The sequence below is a fragment of the Dromiciops gliroides genome, chromosome 1 (genome assembly GCF_019393635.1).
Source record: "Dromiciops gliroides isolate mDroGli1 chromosome 1, mDroGli1.pri, whole genome shotgun sequence".
Taxonomy (NCBI): Eukaryota; Metazoa; Chordata; class Mammalia; order Microbiotheria; family Microbiotheriidae; genus Dromiciops; species Dromiciops gliroides.
Window position 1 is genome coordinate 428997185 of NC_057861.1, and position 19676 is coordinate 429016860.

General features: G+C 39.7%; 1 protein-coding gene across 1 annotated transcript in view; it reads left to right on the forward strand.

Annotated features, from left to right (window-relative positions):
* The window catches only part of ARSB (arylsulfatase B), a 227634-nt gene that overhangs the window by 21511 nt on the left and 186447 nt on the right, over positions 1-19676 (forward strand). Inside the window, 3 exon segments of the mRNA XM_043969448.1 lie at positions 4053-4239; positions 6991-7181; positions 13593-13800. Coding sequence (XP_043825383.1) covers positions 4053-4239; positions 6991-7181; positions 13593-13800 — 586 coding nt within the window.

Sequence of the window (19676 nt, forward strand, 5' to 3'; positions counted from 1 at the left end):
GCAGATAGATTGGACAGGGGAGAGACTGGTTCAGTTAGTGAAGCAGGAGAGAAATCATCTGTATTGAAATAACAATTAAACCCAGGAGAGTTGATGAGGCAGAGAGAAAAGATAAGAGCCAGGGCAGAGCCTCCTCTAATGCCCGACTGTATTGTGTAGGTGACCTGAGGCTCTTTTTTATATTTTTAGATCCTGGGCTCTTGGAGGCTTTGCTAGCAGAGGGTAGGTCCTGAGAGGCCCCACAAAACTAGAAATTCTTCAGATACCAATCAGTAGATCACTTACCAACTACGTGCCAATCCCAGTGATGCTTAGAAGGCAAAAAATTCCAGAATCCTATCCTATTCCTATATCTTATACATATATCTCTATCTCAGATCTCTTTCTCTCTCATCTATCTATCTATCTATCTATCTATCTATCTATCTATCTATCTATCTATCTATCTAACCTCAAGAACTTCTTAAATCTATCCTTCTGCCTCCAAACAGGGCTTACTTTAAACTGCTCCCTTAAGAAAGTTATCTTTCAGCTTTAAAGCTCTTCTAGAAAAGAGATTTAATGGTCATCTTTAGCCATCCACCATCCACTATATTTAATTCAAGACTGCATATGGTACCATTAAGAATGGTGAAAAAGGAGTTCATTTGGTTTCTGTGTTAGCAAAGGGAAGTGTAGCATGAGATTGAGGGGAGAAGGGAAGGGTTAATGTGTGAGGAAAGAAGGGGAGTATAGAATTGACTGAAGGATGTTTGAGTGATGGTAAAGTTCACTCCATCTGGTCTGGGTCCATAGACCTCTAGGTTACTCTCCTTCCTCTCCTAATGTTCAATACATGGTATATAGTCTTCTCCCTTGCCCTTGCCCCTTTCAAATACTCTGGCCTCCTCTTTCCTTCACATCTTTAGATCCCATTACCCCTTTCTCTAGTCTGTCTGGATCATCCATTTATTCAAGTGGGCCATACCTTAGTCTTTCCTCTTCCTCTTCTCCCCTTCCTACTTTACTAAATGTATTTAAAGTGCCAGAATTCCTATTTACAGCTTTGTAGAACTGTTTTTTCCTCCTGGGACACTGTATCCTTGCCAGTGTTGGGGATTTGGGGATTCTCCCAATCCCTACATCCAGCCTATAAGGACTCTCTACTTGGCTTCTCCTCCAGTTGTCATTTATTTATTTATTTACTCATTTATTCATTCATTTATTTATCTATCTATCTATCTATCTATCTATCTATCTATCTATCTATCTATCTATCATCTATTCATTCATTTACTTACTTATCCATCCATCTATCCATCTATCCATCCATTCATCTAGCTATCTATCCATTTATCTATTTATCATCTGTCTGTCTATCTATCCATTCATCCATCCATCCATCTATCCATTTATTTATTTATTTGTTTGTTTGTTTATTGGTGGGGCAATGAGAGTTAAGTGACTTGCCCAGAGTTACACAGCTAGTAAGTGTCAAGTGTCTGAGGCCGCATTTGAACTCAGGTCTTCCTGAATCCAGAGCCAGTGCTTTATCTACTGTGCCACCTAGCTTCCCCCTAAGTGATATTTTCTTCATTGGAGAAGGGGACAAATAAATCCAGCCTTAGGGAGTCCTATCCCTTCACCCCAGCTTTCTTTCCAGCTCCATCTTGGGCCCAGAATGCCATATTGATAACTGGGTGGCTCCTTCTTGCTTCTGTTACTCTAGACCCATAGTCATTTCTAATTTTCTTCCTACATCAAAAATCATACTTAGTCTTCTTTGGCTTCAATATGTAAAGTAGAGAGACTAGATGGGGAAAACTGAGCCAGTCTTACTACCCTACCCTACCCTACCCTTCCCTTCCCATTGCATGACCTCTCTCTCTCTCTCTCTCTCTCTCTCTCTCTCTCTCTCTCTCTCTCTCTCTCTCCTTACACACACACACACACACACACCACATTAGTTGCTAGGCAACTACAAAGATGAAGAAAATGTCTCTTGCCTTTGTGGAACTTAATTAAAAGGAAAAATAAGACATGCATGTATACATATAAGGCATAATGAATGACATACAAGCAAATGAAATGCTCAATGAAATATAAAGTGCTAGTTCAGTACGAAGACAGATCCATTTTGGCCCAGGGGACCAGGAAGTGTGTTTTTTACATTTTTATTTATATTACTTTTAACATTTGCAATAAAACAAGCATTTCCATAACATGGTATGATTAAAAAAAAGATGATTGCATATGAAACTATAAATCTATTATGTACAATTCTTTCTATTCCTTTTAAATATATAACAAAGTTATCATGATTTTCTTCTTCTTCTTCCTCTTAGTCCTCCTCCTCCTCCTCCTTCTTCCCTGCCCTGTCCCCTTCCCGGTTCTAGAGATGGCTACCGTTAGACAAAAATATGTATATATGTTTGTGTGTATATATATATATGAATGTATATATGTATGTAAAATTATTCCATGCATACCTCTATCAGTTCTTTCTCTGGATGCAGATAGCATCTTCCTTCATAGGTCCCATCTATAGAATGCTTTTTATTCTAAAACTTTTTTTTAGATTATAAACCTGACAAACACCCACAAACACAAACATATCTGTACATTAAAAAACAGAAAAGAAGCATTGTATATGACTTAGTGAATCTCTATTACATTCAGGTTATTTTTCATTTTTTAAAGTCTACATTAAATTTAACTTGGTAATTCTCATAATGTTTTGCTTGTCCCTGTTTCCTTTCAGACTTCCTTCTGCTCTCTTCTTTCTTAGTTTCAAATGTAATTGTTTTTTCAGTCAACAAATATTGATTTTTCTCTCCCTTCCACCTCCCCATATCATTGGGAAAGGGAAGGGAAGAGAATAAGCATTTATTAAGTGCTTACTAAATGACACATGCTGTGCTAATTGCTTTACAAATATCTCATTTGGGGCAGCTAGGTGGCACAGTGGATAAAGCACAGGCCTTGCATTCAGGAGGACCTGAGTTCAAATCCAGCCTCAGACACTTGATACAGACTAGTTGTATGACCCTGGGCAAGTCAGTTAACCCTCATTTCCCCGCCCCCCCCCAATTAAGAAATTAAAAACAAAAACCAAATATCTCATTTGATTTGGGGGAAAAAACAAAACAAAACAAAAACCATGTAACAAATATGCATAGTCATCAAGCTAAACAAATTCCTGCATTGGCAATTTCCAAACCCTAAATTCAACATCTCTCTGTCAGGAGATGAGTGTCATGTTTCATCATGGTTGGTCATTGTGTTGGGCAGAGTTCTTAAGTTTTTCAAAGTTGTTTGTTTTATAATGCTGTTATTATAGAAATTATTTTTCTCTCATTGTAGAAATCGTCTTTGCTCACTTCACTCTGCTGTTCATTTAAGTTTTCCAAGGTTTCTCAGAAAACTATCCACTTCATCATTTCTTACAGCACAATAGGATTCTATTATATTCCTTATACCATAATTTGTTCAGCCATTTCCCAGTTCTCTCTTCTGTATATTAAAAAGAATATTCCAAAAAAAAAGAATATTCCGGGGGGCAGCTAGGTGGCACAGTGGATAGAGCACCGGCCCTGGAGTCAGGAGTACCTGAGTTCAAATCCTGCCTCAGACACTTGACACTTACTAGCTGTGTGACCCTGGGCAAGTCACTTAACCCTCATTGCCCTGCAAAAAACAACAAAAAAACAAAAAACAAAAACCAAAAAAAAAGTTTACAAAAAAAAAAGAATATTCCATTGAGGCTCTTATTGTTCTTTTCTTTCATATTTCTATCTTTCCTTGCCCTATCCCCCCCCCCACAATAGGAAATCCTTTATAACAAGTATAGACAAAGGTTGTTTTGTTTTTGCTTTTATAGAACATCCTCACAAGCATTTTATTGTCTAATCAGATCCATTTCAGAAGTACATTATACTGCTGAAACCTCTGAAGGGACAAGAATAGAAGTCCCAAGTCTAGCATTGTACCCATAGTACTGGGCAGCCACTCCATACGCTCATATAGAGGGTTACAATGTCATTAATCCATGATCTTGTGTTTGTTCTTTTAAGATCCATACAGGTTTACAGCATCAAATTATATGGCCCTGTCAACCTAGCTGCATACCCCTTGATGAAAAGCTGCTGCCCGAACTTCTCCAGGAGGCTGGATATGTCACTCATATGGTTGGAAAGTGGCACTTGGGCATGTTCCGGAAAGAATGTCTTCCAACACGCAGAGGATTTGATACCTACTTTGGTAATGGGAATTCTCATGATGTGTGTGTGTGTGTGTGTGTGTGTGTGTGCGTGTGTGTGTGTTTACAGTTTTCTCCAACTGTAGCCCTCTAATAAAACACACACAACTATAATCAGATGAAATAACTGGAAACATCAATGCCTACTGAATCAGTCTTTATTATGCTATCTTCATAAACATTTTCTTGCATTAGCCATGCCCAGAAATGTATGTCTCATTCTACACCCTGAATCCAACATCTTTCTCTTAGGAAGGAGGTGGGTCATCATGGGTTTTCTGGAATTGTAGCTGATCATTGTGTGGGTCAGTCTTTTCCCTCAGCACTCTTCTCCCCATCTGGGTAGTCTTTTGCTTTCAAAGTAAATAGATTTTATTTCCCTGGTTAAGGTGGAGGGAGAGATACCCCAAAGTTTTTTATGAAGGGCAGGCATGTTTATAAAGACAGTTCTTTTTGGGAGGCAGTGTAAGCAAATGGGAAGAGCACTCGATTTGGAGACAGAAGACCTGGCTTTGAATCCTGGCTTTGCCACTTACTTCCTCAGTAACCTTGGGCAAGTGGGGTTTTTCCCCCTTTGAGCATCAATTTCCTCATCTGAGAAATGAAGGGATTGGTCCAGATCAGGGGTAGATATCTTATTTTTAGGGCGAATAAATCAGGTTTACATTTCCTCCTCTGCAATGCTTCCATAATACTCCAAATATTCCTGCCATATGGCTAGCATTATTATTATGTATTGACTGTTGTGTGTTTTTAAAGTCAGAGACAGAATTGTTCAAAAACATTTTTTTTATGTTTCCAAGAAAGTCACAGGTAATAACACACTTTTAGGGACTGATGGCTTTCAGAAGATAAATTCATGTTTGTAAATCACTCTAAAGATAAAAAGCTCTGTATGCTCATAATAATAATTATTATTTTATTACTTGAAATCAGTTTGGCGGTTAAGCTATTTGTAAATTAATGGAGTGGGACAAAGAAATGTGTGAACAAATAGCTGTCATTTCTCTGGTGTCCTCTTATTTATTAGATCTTTTCAATATTAATATTTGGCACATATATAACATCTTTGTACCAGGCCTCTCATCTGGATAGATTCCCCTAGATGATAAGCTTATTGTCTGCAGTTTACAGGTGGACAAGCTGAAGTGTGTTCCACAAGGTCACATAATAAATCATTGGTACAGCACAGAAATAGAACACTCCTCCCTCCCTCCCTCCCACACTCTCCCACCCCAAGTCTCCTAACATCTCATCCACCCCCCAACAAAAACAATATGATTTTTATAGGAACTTTGCAAATCAAATACCTTAAAGCAAATGCTTCAGGTTTCTAGCACTATGACATATGAAGGAGTGATTTTATGGGGTTGTGTGTATGTTTGTATTTTTAAAAAACTACATTATTTTGAGAACTATGTACAGTTCCTTTTAAAAAATCTTTTACTTTTTTTTTTTGCTTTGCCTCATTATGCCCCCTGATATTGTTCAACATAAGAACCATTTAGCCAGAGAACAAAGCATTTGTTACCACGAGGGGCCTCTGATTGGATGAATCATGGAGGAAGGGGAGCCATTTGGAAAGAATTGTTAAGAGGAAAGATGTTGAGCTGGAAAGCACCTAAGAGTACATCTAATCCAACCCCTTCATTTTACAGATAAGACAGCTAAGGCCAGGAAATGTTAAGAAACCTGCCTAGTGTCTGTTTTTTTGTTTTGTTTTGTTTTGTTTTGTTTTTGCCGGGCAATGGGGGTTAAGTGACTTGCCCAGGGTCACATAGCTAGTATCAAGTGTCTGAGGCCGGATTTGAACTCAGGTACTCCTGAATCCAGGGCCAGTGCTTTATCCACTGCGCCATCTAGCTGCCCCATGTCCATTTGTTTTTATGATGTGTGGGAGGTTCTGACTGTGTAGGTTGGGGTTTGGAACTGGGGAGAAGGCTCATTCCATTAGCCACGTCTTCAGGGAAATTTGCCACTATCTGTCTGTAGATGGCGCCTGTAATAAAGAACAAGGTTGTCCATCTTAATGTTTTAATAGGAGACTCCAGTAATGTTTACAGAACTACTGATAGAGGCTACCTATTTCTCTTCTCATCTCTTAGCCCCCATATATAGGGCAGGCGGGCAGTTGATATCTGACTCCCTGAAGGAATTTAAATATATGAAAGTCTAATTATTCACAGCTTTTGAGTTGGTTTTATGGGTATTCCATACGATGGCTTTATTGGGAAAGATTTGTCTTTCACCAGCTGGTGTCAGTATCCGACTAGGGATGACTTAGCTGCTCCTGGGAAACCGGTATCACAAACAATCTGAGGAGATCAGGAACAAAACCATCTCCCATACCCCCTCCAAACAAAACCAGATGTCCAGATCATGCCAACTACAGCTGTTTCCTGAGCTTCATTCTAACTTTAGAAGCGCAGGGCACCATTCCCTTTACTTCATGTGAGCTCTGAGCTTTTTAAATATATTTCACTGATATCACCCACTTGCCTTATAAAACAGCTGAGCTACTGTTTTCCAGATCATCCTGGGGTCATAGGTTAGAATGTCACCACAAATGAAATTTTTATGCTTTACAGTATCAAATATAGAGATGTTAAGGAATCATGCTCTGATTAGCCTTGTCATCTGATTAGCCTTGTCATGGGTAATCAATCGCATTAGGTGATTAAATGCTGAAACATTTGTTTATATAATAAGTCTTATGCTGTGCTGACTGCTTTCATCTTCCATTCTCATTGTAGGGTATCTCCTAGGCAGTGAAGATTACTACTCCCATAAACGCTGTGTACACATTGATGCCCTGAATGTCACCCGATGTGCTCTTGATTTTAGAGATGGAGAAGATGTTGCAGAAGGTTACAAAAATATGTATTCAACAAATATATTTACAGAAAGGGCTATAGACCTTATTGCTAACCATCCGGCTCAGAAGGTACATTCTTTCTTCTTTTGCTTTCTTCCTTTCATTTTTATTTTTCTCTTTCTCTCTTTCCTTTCCTCCCTCACTTTTCCTTTCCCTTTCTTCCTGCCTCTTTTCCTCTCTCATTCTTTCCCTTTTTCCCTGCCTCCTTTTCTCCCTCCCTCCCACCCTCCGTTCCTTTCTTCACTCCTCCCTTCTTTCCTTTTTTCCTCTCTTCCTTCTTCCTTTCTTCCTTCCTTCCTCCCTTCCTTTTTTCCTTCCTGTTTATTACATGTGTTATGAGGTAACTAGACATGGATTAGAAGATTCTAATTTTAATGATAACAGCCAAAGCCTTATAATTTGGGGCAGGTCAGACATAGACCTTCTTCTTCCCATTGGTCTAGATGAATGTCTTCCTCATGGTCACATCAGTGTCATATATCTTCTTTATGACTTGCTTGATCTGATGCTTCTTGGCCTTGAGATCCATGATATCTACCATGGCTCTGTTGTCCTCAATCTTCTTTATAAATGACACATTGGTCAGGGGGAACTTGATGGCATAGTGATCAAGCTTGCTTATTCCTAGGGATATTCTTCCTGAGGAAGTGTGAAATTTAGCTGCCTGTGAAATTAAAGTACACCGAGTCACTGAAAGGTGCAGGGCATTTGGATCATCTTCTTTTGGGTCACCCTTCAACAATACTTTATTTTGTCTAGAGGAAGATAACTTCCTTTTTTACCTTTGATACTATCTTTTAGGAAAGGGCTTGCTGTTTCTTTTCAAATAATGAGATATCAAGCTAGATGGTGCAGTGGATAGAGTGCTGGGCCTGGAATCTAGAAGATCTGAATTCAAATATGACCTCAGATACTCATTAGCTATATAACCCTGAATAAGTCACTTAACCTCTGCCTGCCTTGACTGTAAAAAAAAAAAAAAGAAAGCATAATAATAGCACCTACCTCCCAGGGTTGTGGTGAGGATCAAACAAGATAATAAATTGTTAACTTAGCAGAGTACCTGGCACACAGTAAGTGCTATATAAACACTAGCTATTATTATTAATTATTATGCCATTAAGGATCACAGACTCAGATTTAGAGCTGGAAGGGACTTTAGATGGTCATATGATCCCACTTCCTTCATTTTAAAATTTTGGAAACTGAGGCCTAGAGAGGTCAGGTGATTTGCCTCAAATTGCTCTGTGCTTTAGACTATGTTACACATTGCTATTAAGATATTTTTCCTTAAACACAGATCTGACCATGTTATTCCCCTACTCAACCAACTCCAGTGACTTCTTTTTACCTGAAGGATAAAATATAAATTCTTCTATTTAGCTTTTTAAACCCTACACAATCTGGCCCTAACCTCTCTTTCCCACCGGTGGAGGGATATTACTTTTCCTCCACCACCATCTGATCCAGCCAAAATGACCTCTGTTCCTCACATAAAGCTCTTCATCTCTTATCTTTGTGCCTTTGCTTTGGCCATCTGCCTGGAATTCACTCCCTCCATTCTTCTACCTCATGGAGTACCTCTCTTCCTTTGTTGTTGTTTTTCTTTGTCCTTTGTTTTCAAAGAGGGTCAGTGACATCATGGGGTGATGTCTGGACTTGTGTATAAATTGGATTTAAGTGAGGCAAGTTACACAAAATTGGTGCACTCATGCACCATCTCCCATAACAAGCCTTTCCTGATTCTCCCAACTCTTAGTACCCTCCCTCCAAAACTACATTGTATTTAAATACTTTTTGATAGATTTGTATTTCTTTACCTTATGCTGCATTATTTTTACATGTTCTTTTCCCCCCATTATAATAAGTTCTTCTTGAGTAGGAATTATTTCTTTTCCTTTTCTTTTTCTTTTTAATGTTTTTTTTTTCCTTTTGCAGGGCAATGAGGGTTAAGTGACTTGCCCAGGGTCACACAGGTAGTAAGTGTCAAGTGTCTGAGGCTAGACTTGAACTTAGGTCTTCCTGAATCCAAAGCCGGTGCCTTATCCATTGTGCCATCTAGCTGCCCCAGAATTGATTCTTTTCTTGTTCTTATCTCCAGCACCTAGGGCAGTGTTTGGAACACAGGAGGCACTTAATAAATATTTGTCAATTAATTAATTGATCGATTGACTGCCCAAGGATACACATGCAGTAAGGGGCAAGCTTTGCTCATTCAGAATAGTTTAGGAAAAGGCCAGCATAAATATATGAATATTATGGACTATAGGACATTAAAGAAGAAACCTAGTTTTGTTACTTTCATGTATGTGTATGTATGCTTGTCTCTCTATATTTGTACTCATACATATATACATGTAAACAACTATGCTTTTGTATAAAGCATGATTAGAAAAGTAATGCAAACAGTTGAAAATATTTTATTCTCTTAAATAGGTTTAGAATTTCTCCCATAATCTTTTTTAACATTATGAATTTTTTTAATGTTATGAATTTGTTCAGCCTTTTTTTTCAAAGATGGTATGAAAGTAAATTTACATTCATGGGAGAAATACCTCAGTCTAACCTAGAGATCAAATTTTCATAGATTCTGAGTTCACCAAAATAAAAATTAATGAGGCTATACTGTGTGTAAGTTAACTTTTGTGACATCTAATTTATTTAAAATATTGACTTTATATTAGAGACAATGCCCAAACAAGTCTTGTAACTGTTTTTATTTTGTTCCAAGATCCTTAGCAAACACATTGTTGTAATTTTTCATTAGATGCGTTGATAACATGGTTAATAGAAATATATGATATATGAATAAAGAGCTAAAGCTAGAAGAGACATTAGAGGCCACCCAGGCCAACCTTCTCATTTTATGGATGAGAAAATGTGGTCTAAGAACACTTGCCCAAAGTCACATACTCTGTTGATGCCCAGTCTCACGTCTCCAACTGTCTTTCAGACGTCTCAAACTGGATGCCCAGTAGACAGCTTAAACTCAGCATGTCTAAAGCAGAATCTTTCTCCCTACATCTCTTCCGTGCACCTTCCCTGTTACTGTAGAGGGCAGCACCATCCTCCCAGTCCCTCAGGCTCACAATCTAGAAGTCACATTGGATTCTTCACTATCTCTTGCCTCTCCACATCCAAGGTATTGCCAAAGCCTGTCAATTTCACCTTTGCACCATCTCCAAAGAGACCCCCTTCTCTCCTCCAACACTCTGCACTGCTTTCTTCTCTGCAACACTTTAGTGCAGGCCCTCATCACCTATGCCTGGATGATTGCATGTGAACTGGTATTTGTACTGTTTGTAACCAATATGGTGTCTCCCCAAATCAGAGTGGGGACAGGGAAACAGCTGTGTAAGGAGATAAAAGCTGGCTAAGGTTAGAAATAGAGCAGGTCAAAGCATCTATGCTCATCAACAGTGGGATCAGGCCTGTGACTGACAGTTGTACTTCTAGCCTGAGAGAGAGGAGACTGAGTCTTTAAAAAAAATAATAACCCAAGTCCTCTAACTTGAAATCTGGGGATTTTTCTCTTATATTGTATAGTCCATTCATTAGCTATATGACTTGAGACAAGTCATGTAACTTCTCTGAACTTGTAATTTCATCTATAAAATGGGGATGATAATATCTGTAGTAATTATCTTCCCAGTTTTTTTGTGAGGCTATAATAAAATCATGTATATAAAATGCTTTGCAAACTTTAAAGGGCTATACAAATATTATTCATATTTAAAGTTTACAGAGTTCTTCCTTTACAACAACTCTGTGAGATATGTAATGTAGCCATTTTTATCATTTCCATCTTACCCGTAAGGGATTTGGTCTTTTTCAGATCTGAGCATGGAAAAGGGGCCAGATAGCAAACCAAATGCAGAATTGAGACCACCCTGGATGATCTTTTTATTTAGTCTCTTTGTGAATCAGAAAATAAGCAACATGATAGGAAAATGAATGATAGCTTGTTCTTCTTCTTTTTTTTTAGTGAGGCAATTGGGGTTAAGTGACTTGCCCAGGGTCACACAGCTAGTAAGTGTTAAGTGTCTGAGGCCTGATTTGAACTCAGGTACTCCTGACTCTAAGGCCAGTGCTCTATCCACTGCGCCACCTAGCTGCTCCGATAGGTTGTTCTTCTAAACAACCTGTAGTAGTCATTGAATCCAGGAAACAGATTTGGAGAGGGACCTAGATCGTGATGCAGTATGGAGAAGATACAGGGAACTAGAGAAAGGGGAGCTCTGAGAAGTCCCAAGGATCTGGGAGAGCACAGACAAGTTATCACAAGAAAGAAAGGGCTCCAGGGCTCTGGGAGTGAGGCTGATTGGGCCATTTAAACACAAGGTGTGTCAGACAAAAGTTACGTTGGTGGAATTCCCCAGACTACAGACCCTCAAGGAAGTAATCCAATGTCCCCTCTCTCCCTTGATCTCCTTCATGATCAGTCAACTAGTCAGTCAATCAGTAAGCATTTATTAAGCACCTGCTATGTGCCAGGCACCCTGCTAAGCACTGGGAATACAAAGAAAGACAAAAGACAGTTCCTGCCCTCAAGAACCTCACAATCTAATGGGGGAGACAAGAAATAAACAAATATGTCCAAACAAGCTATATACAGGATAAATAGGAAATAACTAACAAAGGGAAGATGCTAGAATTAAAAGGGATTGAGAAAAGCTTCTTGTAGAAGGCGGGACAGGTAGCATCTTGCCTATAAACTGTGTTAATCTGGACAAATTTTTTCATCTTTCAATGCATCAGACAATTATCTAAGACTAGAAGATGCAGATGACTTTCTAGGGTGGAAGGATTTTCTCTCTCCCTACTCCCTAGATGAAATGAGAGAAGGATCTATGGAGAGAGAGGATGGAAGGGAAAATTATATGTATGTGTAGGATAGTGTTAGGGACAATCCTGACGATGGCATTTGTTCAGATTCAGTGCTGGGACAAAAGGAGGTACCTACCTATAGGTCATTGAACATTTAACAAAAGAGGTTTTCTTTATCTTTGACATAGCATGGACAGGCAACAAGAATGCAGTGGTGCTTCTCGCCACTGTACTGTCTTCTTCTCCATATAGAAAGGTATCTGTTCAGAAGGCCAGAGTGTGATGTTTCATGGGGTCTTTGGGCAGCCACCAAGTTATAGGGACCCCAATTGCACGTAGGTGGGGCTTTCTATGTCCCTAGGTGAACCAAGAATCCATATCAACACAGCCATGTCAAGGGAGGCACAGCTTGATCCCTGTCTTCCCCTCCCTCCTTTCCCCAAGTCCTGGCTTTATTTCCTTTACCTAAACCACATTAAGCAGTAGGGAACTCTGGTAGATATCGATCCTAATAAAGTTGGTATTAGGGATGGAACTTTATTTGTTTAGACATGAATAATAATATATATGAATGCAGAGGGAGAACAATAGGGTAGTGGTAATAATCCAATGGGCAAGTAGGTGATGGAGTAGATAGAGTACTAGACCTGGAGTCAGGAAGACTCATCTTCCTAAATTTAAATCTGGCCTGATACTTCCTAGCTTATGACCCTGGGCAAGTCACTTTACCCTGTTTGCCTTAGTTTCCTCATCTGTCAAATGAGTTGGAGAGGGAAATGGCAAACCATTCTAGTATCCTTGCCAAGAAAACCTCATATAGGGTCACTCAGAGTTTGACACAACTGAAAAATGACTGAACAACAATAATCCAGTGAAAGATTCCTAAGTTACAAGTTTCTGATACTTAATTTTCTATGTGGTTTAAATGTCAAATTTTCTCCAATAGGAGAATGAGGTTCATACTTTCAGACATTGAAGTCTTTGCTTAAAAGACTTTTATTAGCCCAACAGGCAAAAGGTTCTCTTGAAACACAATGAAGATGGTAATAGGTGAGAGCTATATTAGGTGAGAAAAAAGGAAGATAAAGAAGGCACCGCTGATTTAGAGCACCACTAAGATTATGTTAAGTGGAGAGATAGAGTCAACTTATTAATTTATTTCCCAGCCCTCAGGAATCAAATTGGTAAAATATTTGATGCAAGCTATTTAAATGCATATATTCATTTTCTCACATAATATGGTAGTAGAGAAAGGCAAACCTCTATTCCAAAGGTAGGTGCCTAATTCTAATGCTTACAGCAATATAGAAAAATAGCCTGATTGGGAGTTAGGGTTGGGGTTGGGGAGAGGAGAAGGTGGAGAGATGGCAATTGTTACTCTAATTAGTTGATAAATGCAGGTCTGCTTACTATGTGACATTTTCCACTTGACTGATTTCTCTTTTTGTGTTTTTGTGGTTTTTTGTTTGTTTGTTTGTAGGACAATGAGGGTTAAGTAACTTGCCCAGGGTCACAAAGCTAGTTAAATGTCAAGTGTCTGAGGCTAGATTTGAACTCAGGTCCTCCTGAATCCAAGGCCAGTGCTTTATCTACTGCACCACCTAGCTACCCCTTTGATTGCTCTCTTAACTGATTGGTATCATTCTTTTCCAGCCACTGTTTCTCTACCTCGCCCTCCAGTCTGTCCATGAGCCCCTTCAGGTCCCTGAGGAATATCTGCAGCTATATGACTTTATCCAAGACAAGAAGAGGCGTCATTATGCAGGAATGGTGACCCTTATGGATGAAGCTGTGGGAAATGTCACCAGAGCCCTAAACAAGTATGGGCTCTGGGATAACACAGTGTTCATCTTCTCCACAGGTAAGTCTGTCCAATATAAAATCATCTTCATCCAGAAGCTGGGATGCAGCGTTCAATAAAGTGAATGAAGACAAAGTAGAACATTTAGGGTTTCTTATTAAAATGGATTTCAACTGCAATGGTAGAGGCATGATAGCAAAAGATAGAAAGATGTTCCTGAAGAAGGAAACAGAATTAATTTTTTTCCTCTTTCAGATGTTGGAATGTTTTGACATGTTTTTGAAAGAAAAGGAAGATAATTCTACCTGGCTATACATAAATGAATGGGGTTTATATACATATATTTGCACATATATATGTGCATATGTATGTATGTGTGTATACATATATATATATATGTGTGTGTATATATATATACTGTAAAAAAGCTTACAAAGTACATTAAATACACTATCTTATTAGAGCTTCACAACAACCCTATGAGTTAGATACTGCCACTACTGTTTTCCCTATCTTACAGGTAAGGAAACTGAGACTCGTTGTCATTGAGTAATTTTCTCCTGGTTATATAGCTAATTAGAATCAGAAGGAAAATTTGAATGTAGATCTTCTAGTCTCTCCACTATCATACTACCTCCTCATTGTGAATAGGTACTGTTTGGATTTAGCTGTGCAATTAATTAGTACGTGGTGACGTATATTTTCATTTCTTTTTGTAGCTTTTGTGTTTTCTGTGGGTATAGCTCCAGTGGACCAACAAGGAAACATGGAACAAAGAGATGGATGTATAAAATTTCAGAGAAAGGAGGGGATGGGGGAAATTGAGTCCTTTTATCCTGACTTAGTCTACTTCTGTTACTTATTAGATAGAACCAGTGTTTACACTTTGGGCTGTGATATGAATAATCATCAGGAACACATATTTATTGACATTTTATGAGGTTCTTTGTTTCCAACAGGCTGGGACTTAGATATAATCTCAAATGAGCTAGAGGCTGGAATCTGTAGTTTGCTGATCTTAGGAAACCATACAGTTCTTTTTTTTTTTTTTTTTTTTTTTGGCGGGGCAGTGGGGGTTAAGTGACTTGCCCAGGGTCACACAGCTACTAAATGTCAAGTGTCTGAGTCCGGATTTGAACTCAGGTACTCCTGAATCCAGGGCCAGTGCTTTATCCGCTGTGCCACCTAGATGCCCCAACCATATGGTTCTTTTTGTTTTTTGTTTTTGTTTTTTGCAGGGCAATGGGGGTTAAGTGACTTGCCCAGGGTCACACAGCTAGTAAATGTCAAGTGTCTGAGGCCGGACTTGAACTCAGGTACTCCTGAATCCAGGGCCGGTGCTTTATCCACTGAGCCACCTAGCTGGCCCCAACCATATGGTTCTAATAAAAGAAGGGCCAAAATCAAGTTCTATACTCTAATGGATTCTTGACTTGTTGGATGTGGGGAATCCCACCATCAGTGCAAACTAACAATCTCTCCATGTCTATGTACAGAAAAGGGGACAAGTCAAGTTTACAAGTATTAAAAAGTGCCTACTATGTTCCATGCCTTGTGCTAGGCATTAGGGATACAAAGAAAAAGGGAAAAGTCCCCAAAACTAGTCTCTACTAGGCCCTCACAGTCTAATGGGAGAGATAGTGTGCAAACAACTATGCACAAACAAGATATATTCTGGGCAAATTGGAGGTGATCAACAGAGGGAAGCCACTAGTAACAAGGGTGGGGGGACAGGAGAAGCTTTGTGCAGAAGGTAGGATTTTAGCTGAAACCTGAAGGAGTTTAGGAAAGCTAGGAAGCTGAGGTGAGAAGGGAGAGAATTCCATGCATGGAGGACAGCCAGTGAAAATGTATATTTAGGGGGCAGCTAGGTGGCGCAGTGGATAGAGCCCCAGCCCTGGAGTCAGGAGTACCTGAGTTCAAATGCAGCCTCAGACACTTAATACTTACTAGTTGTATGACCCTGGGCAAGTCACTTAACCCCAATTGCCTCACTAAAAAAAAGAAAAAAAGAAAAAAGAAAATGTATATTTAGGGAGCAGCTAGGTGGTGTAGTGGATAGAGCACTGGCCCTGGATTCAGGAGGACCCGAGTTCAAATCCGGCCTCAGTCACTTGACACTAGCTGTGTGACCCTGGGCGAGTCACTTAACCCCAATTGCCTCATCAAAAAAAAAATGTATATTTAGCTGGGAGATAGTGTTTTGGTCAAGGAGAAATAAGGAAGCCAGTGCCACTACTCTGTAGAGTACAGGAAAGGGAGTAAGCTGTAAGACTGGAAAGACAGAGGAGGGCCAGCCTATGAAAAGCTTTAAAAGCCAAATAAAGGATTTTATATTTAATCCTACAGCTCACCAGTAGAGTTTACTGAATGGGAGATGACATGGTCAGACAGGAACTTTAGGAAGATTACTTTGACGGATGAGTGGAGGATGGAATAGAGCAGGGAAAAGATGAGGCAGGGACACCAAACAGGAAGCTGTTGCCATAGCCCAATTGTGTAGCGATGACAGCTTTTCAAAGTGGTAGGGCATGGCAGTGTGAGAGGTTATTAGTTGGAATATATGAGATAGGGCACAAAGGTAGAAATGATTGGACTTGGGGGCAGCTAGGTGGCACAGTGGATGAAGCACTGGCCCTGGATTCAGGAGTACCTGAGTTCAAACCCGGCCCCAGACACTTGACACTTACTAGCTGTGTGACCTTGGACAAGTCACTTAACTCTCATTGCCCTGCAAAAAAAAGAAAAAAGAAATGATTGGATTTGGCAACTGGTTGGATATGGTGGGTGTGAGAGAGAGAATGAAGAGCACATGAGGATTTCTAGGTTGTGAGCCTGCATGATTGGTAGGATAGTAGTACCTACCAATCATAGGGATGTTAGGAAGAGAAGAGAATTTCAGGAGAAATATCATCTGCGAAGGGATGATAATTGAATCCGTGGGCGCTGATGAGATCACCAAGTGAAATAGTATAGAGGGAGAAGAAGGTCCAAGATAGGGCCTTGGGGGACACAAATGGTCATAGAATGTATTAAGAATCACATTTTTTAGACCATATGTAAACCTTGATTTAATTATTGGTATTCAAAAGTTGGGGCAGCTGGGTGGCACAGTGGATAGAGTACTGGGCCTGGAATCAGGAAGACTTCCCTTTGTGAGTTAAAATCTGGCTTCAGACACTTATTATCAGTGTTGTGGGGACCAATTTTTAATTGGGGAGTGTTAGCTAAGTGGCTTGCCGCAATATTGGGGCAAGGAAGGAGACTGGCAGCCTTCCTCAAAACAGAACAGGATTTATTTTTAACAAGAACGAACTGAAAAAAATAAACAACACCACAAACAGGATCAGTAGGATCAAGGGAAAGGAAATAAAATGGGGAAAGGGAAATTATACAACCTGAAAAAATACCACGGATCAGGAATCAGCTAAGAATGCACAGCCCCACTCCTGTCACCTTCCAGCTTCCAGCTAGAATGGCGACTTCTCCCCATTCCCCGAAACCCCACACAGCGCCCATCCAATTGTCTGGCCGCTCTGACAGTCACATGACTGCCCTCACTAGGCTCCCAATCATTATAATTTTGCCAGGCCCATGTAGGCGTCGGTGAGTGGTGATGACGTGAGGTGCCAGCGCCATGGCAACAGCTACATCCAGTGGGTGGAGCACCGTGTGGTTTCAGGCCAGTGCACGCCGAGGTATAAAAACCTCAAATAACAATTAATTCTTTACAGTGTGACCCTGGGCAAGTCACTTAACCCTGTTTATCTCAGTTTCCTCATCTGTAAAATGAGCTGGAGAAGCTGGAGAAGGAAATGTCTTTGCCAAGAAAACCACAAATGAGAGTCAGACATGACTGAAAATAACTGAATACATAACATATGCTCAGAAGTTATGATATTCATCTCTAAACCAATGAGACAGGTTCTGACCTTCTGTAAACCAAAGAGAGCTAACAGTTCAATCCACTGACCACTAGTGCTTGTGTTATGAATTATCTCTGGAAGGCCAGAGCCAAGAATGTCAAGGAGAAGGCAGTAAAATGGGGTGTTTGAAAAGTTTATGGAATGTTACAAGATAATGATCCTGGTAATCTTTATAAAGTGAGTGTGTATTTTTTTATAGCAATTTTCCAAAATAATCAATTTCACTTGCACTTAGATAAGAGGCTGTCAGGAGAAGCGAAGGTCGCCATTCTTTCCAGGGTGATTTTTACTGTGTTAATTGACAATTTAAGCCACCTGAGGTAGAATTAATAATGTGATTGAAATCCAAGGTGATTAGACCTGCTCGATTTGGCAAATTGTAGGACAAGAAATTCATTTTTCCAGCCTTCTTAGTCTGTTTTAGGCAGATTTTTTTTTATAGGCATAGAAACACTGTTTGCGTTGGAGGCCCAGCTTCCAAACAAACAAATGTTGAAACCATTATATACAGAAAACCATGAAATACATTCTGCCTCTTCGAGCCGTGCTCACATTTTGTGGAAGGAAGAGACAAGAGGGGTTGGGGAGAGGAGTGTTTGCAGGGGGTATTTTGGGAGACTTTGTATGGTGTTGTCCCATTGGATTATTTTTTTCCCCATTGATTCTCTGGGCCCTCTGACTTCTTTCACTACAGCTTCTGGAGGCCTGAGGTGGCCAGTGCTGAAGCCATGAGAAAGAGTTACTTAATGAGGATTTGGACATCCAGAAATGTATTGGATTTAAAGCCCAACCTCTTGCCTTCACATGGGGAATTCCTAAAGTTCCCATTTCAGTTGGGGGGGAGGGAAGGAGAGAGGCGGAAGTGGACCTGTGATTTCATGGATGGAATCAATTTCCAGGAAGAAAATTCTATCTGCCAGCAATGCAGAGCTGCAGCTGTTGTGCATCTGCCTAGGGCACTGAAAAGTTCAAATGACTTCCTCAAGGTCATACAGTCAAAAGTATGTGCTAGAGTCAGGACTTGAATTCAGCCCTTCCTGGCTTTGAGGCTGGATCTCTATATTCCATGACATGCGGCCTGAAGATGTGCTGATTTCAGGATATAGACTATAGGCAAAACAGAGCATAGGGAAATAAATGCTCAGCATGGCTATCTTACTTCCACCTCTCCCTTACAAACCAACAAACCTGAGAAATATCACCCTGACATAAATAACACTGAGCAGATTCAGTGACTATTGCTTGTTGTTAGAGATCTGTCAGTGCAAATGTAATGTACTGTCTTTAGCAGAGATAGCACTTGGGACTTGCCTCTCATAGGACAAGATTTGGCTTCTAGGACCATCTCTGCTGATAACTAGCTGGTTGTGTGACTTTGGGCATATCTTTCTTTCCTCTTCTCCCCCCACCCCAAATCAGTTACTCTTCTATAAAATGGGGGGGGGTAGAGAGGAAGAGATAATTTAAAAAAAAGATTTTATTTGGTGCCTTTTCTTTTTACATAGAATTCAGTTCTAAACATATATCTTTCTATCCCATCTCATCCCAGCATTGTAGCAAAGAACAAAGATTAAGAAAAAGCAATCAATACATTGGCCATATTTGGTGATGTACACATCATTCTATCCCTGTAATCCCCCTTAGAGGAGGCAGATATATTTCATTATCTATTGTTGCTGTTGTTTCCAGGTACAAGATTTGTTATTGCATTTGCTCATAGTAAGATTTTCTTTTAGTATTCATTTTATTATTGTCATCACTTTATACATAGTGTTCTCCTGGTTCTGTTATTTCATTCTGTATTAATTCATACAAATTTTCCTGTGTTTCTTTAAATTCTTTATACGTGTCACTTCTTATTTAATGTATCATTATAATCGTATACTCTGTGTGTGTGTGTGTGTGTGTGTGTGTGTGTGTGTGTAATGTACATCTGTGTATGTGTGTACTTATTTCTCCTGATGGAATGTATGCTCCTTGAGGGTGGAGATTTTTCATACTTGTCTTTGT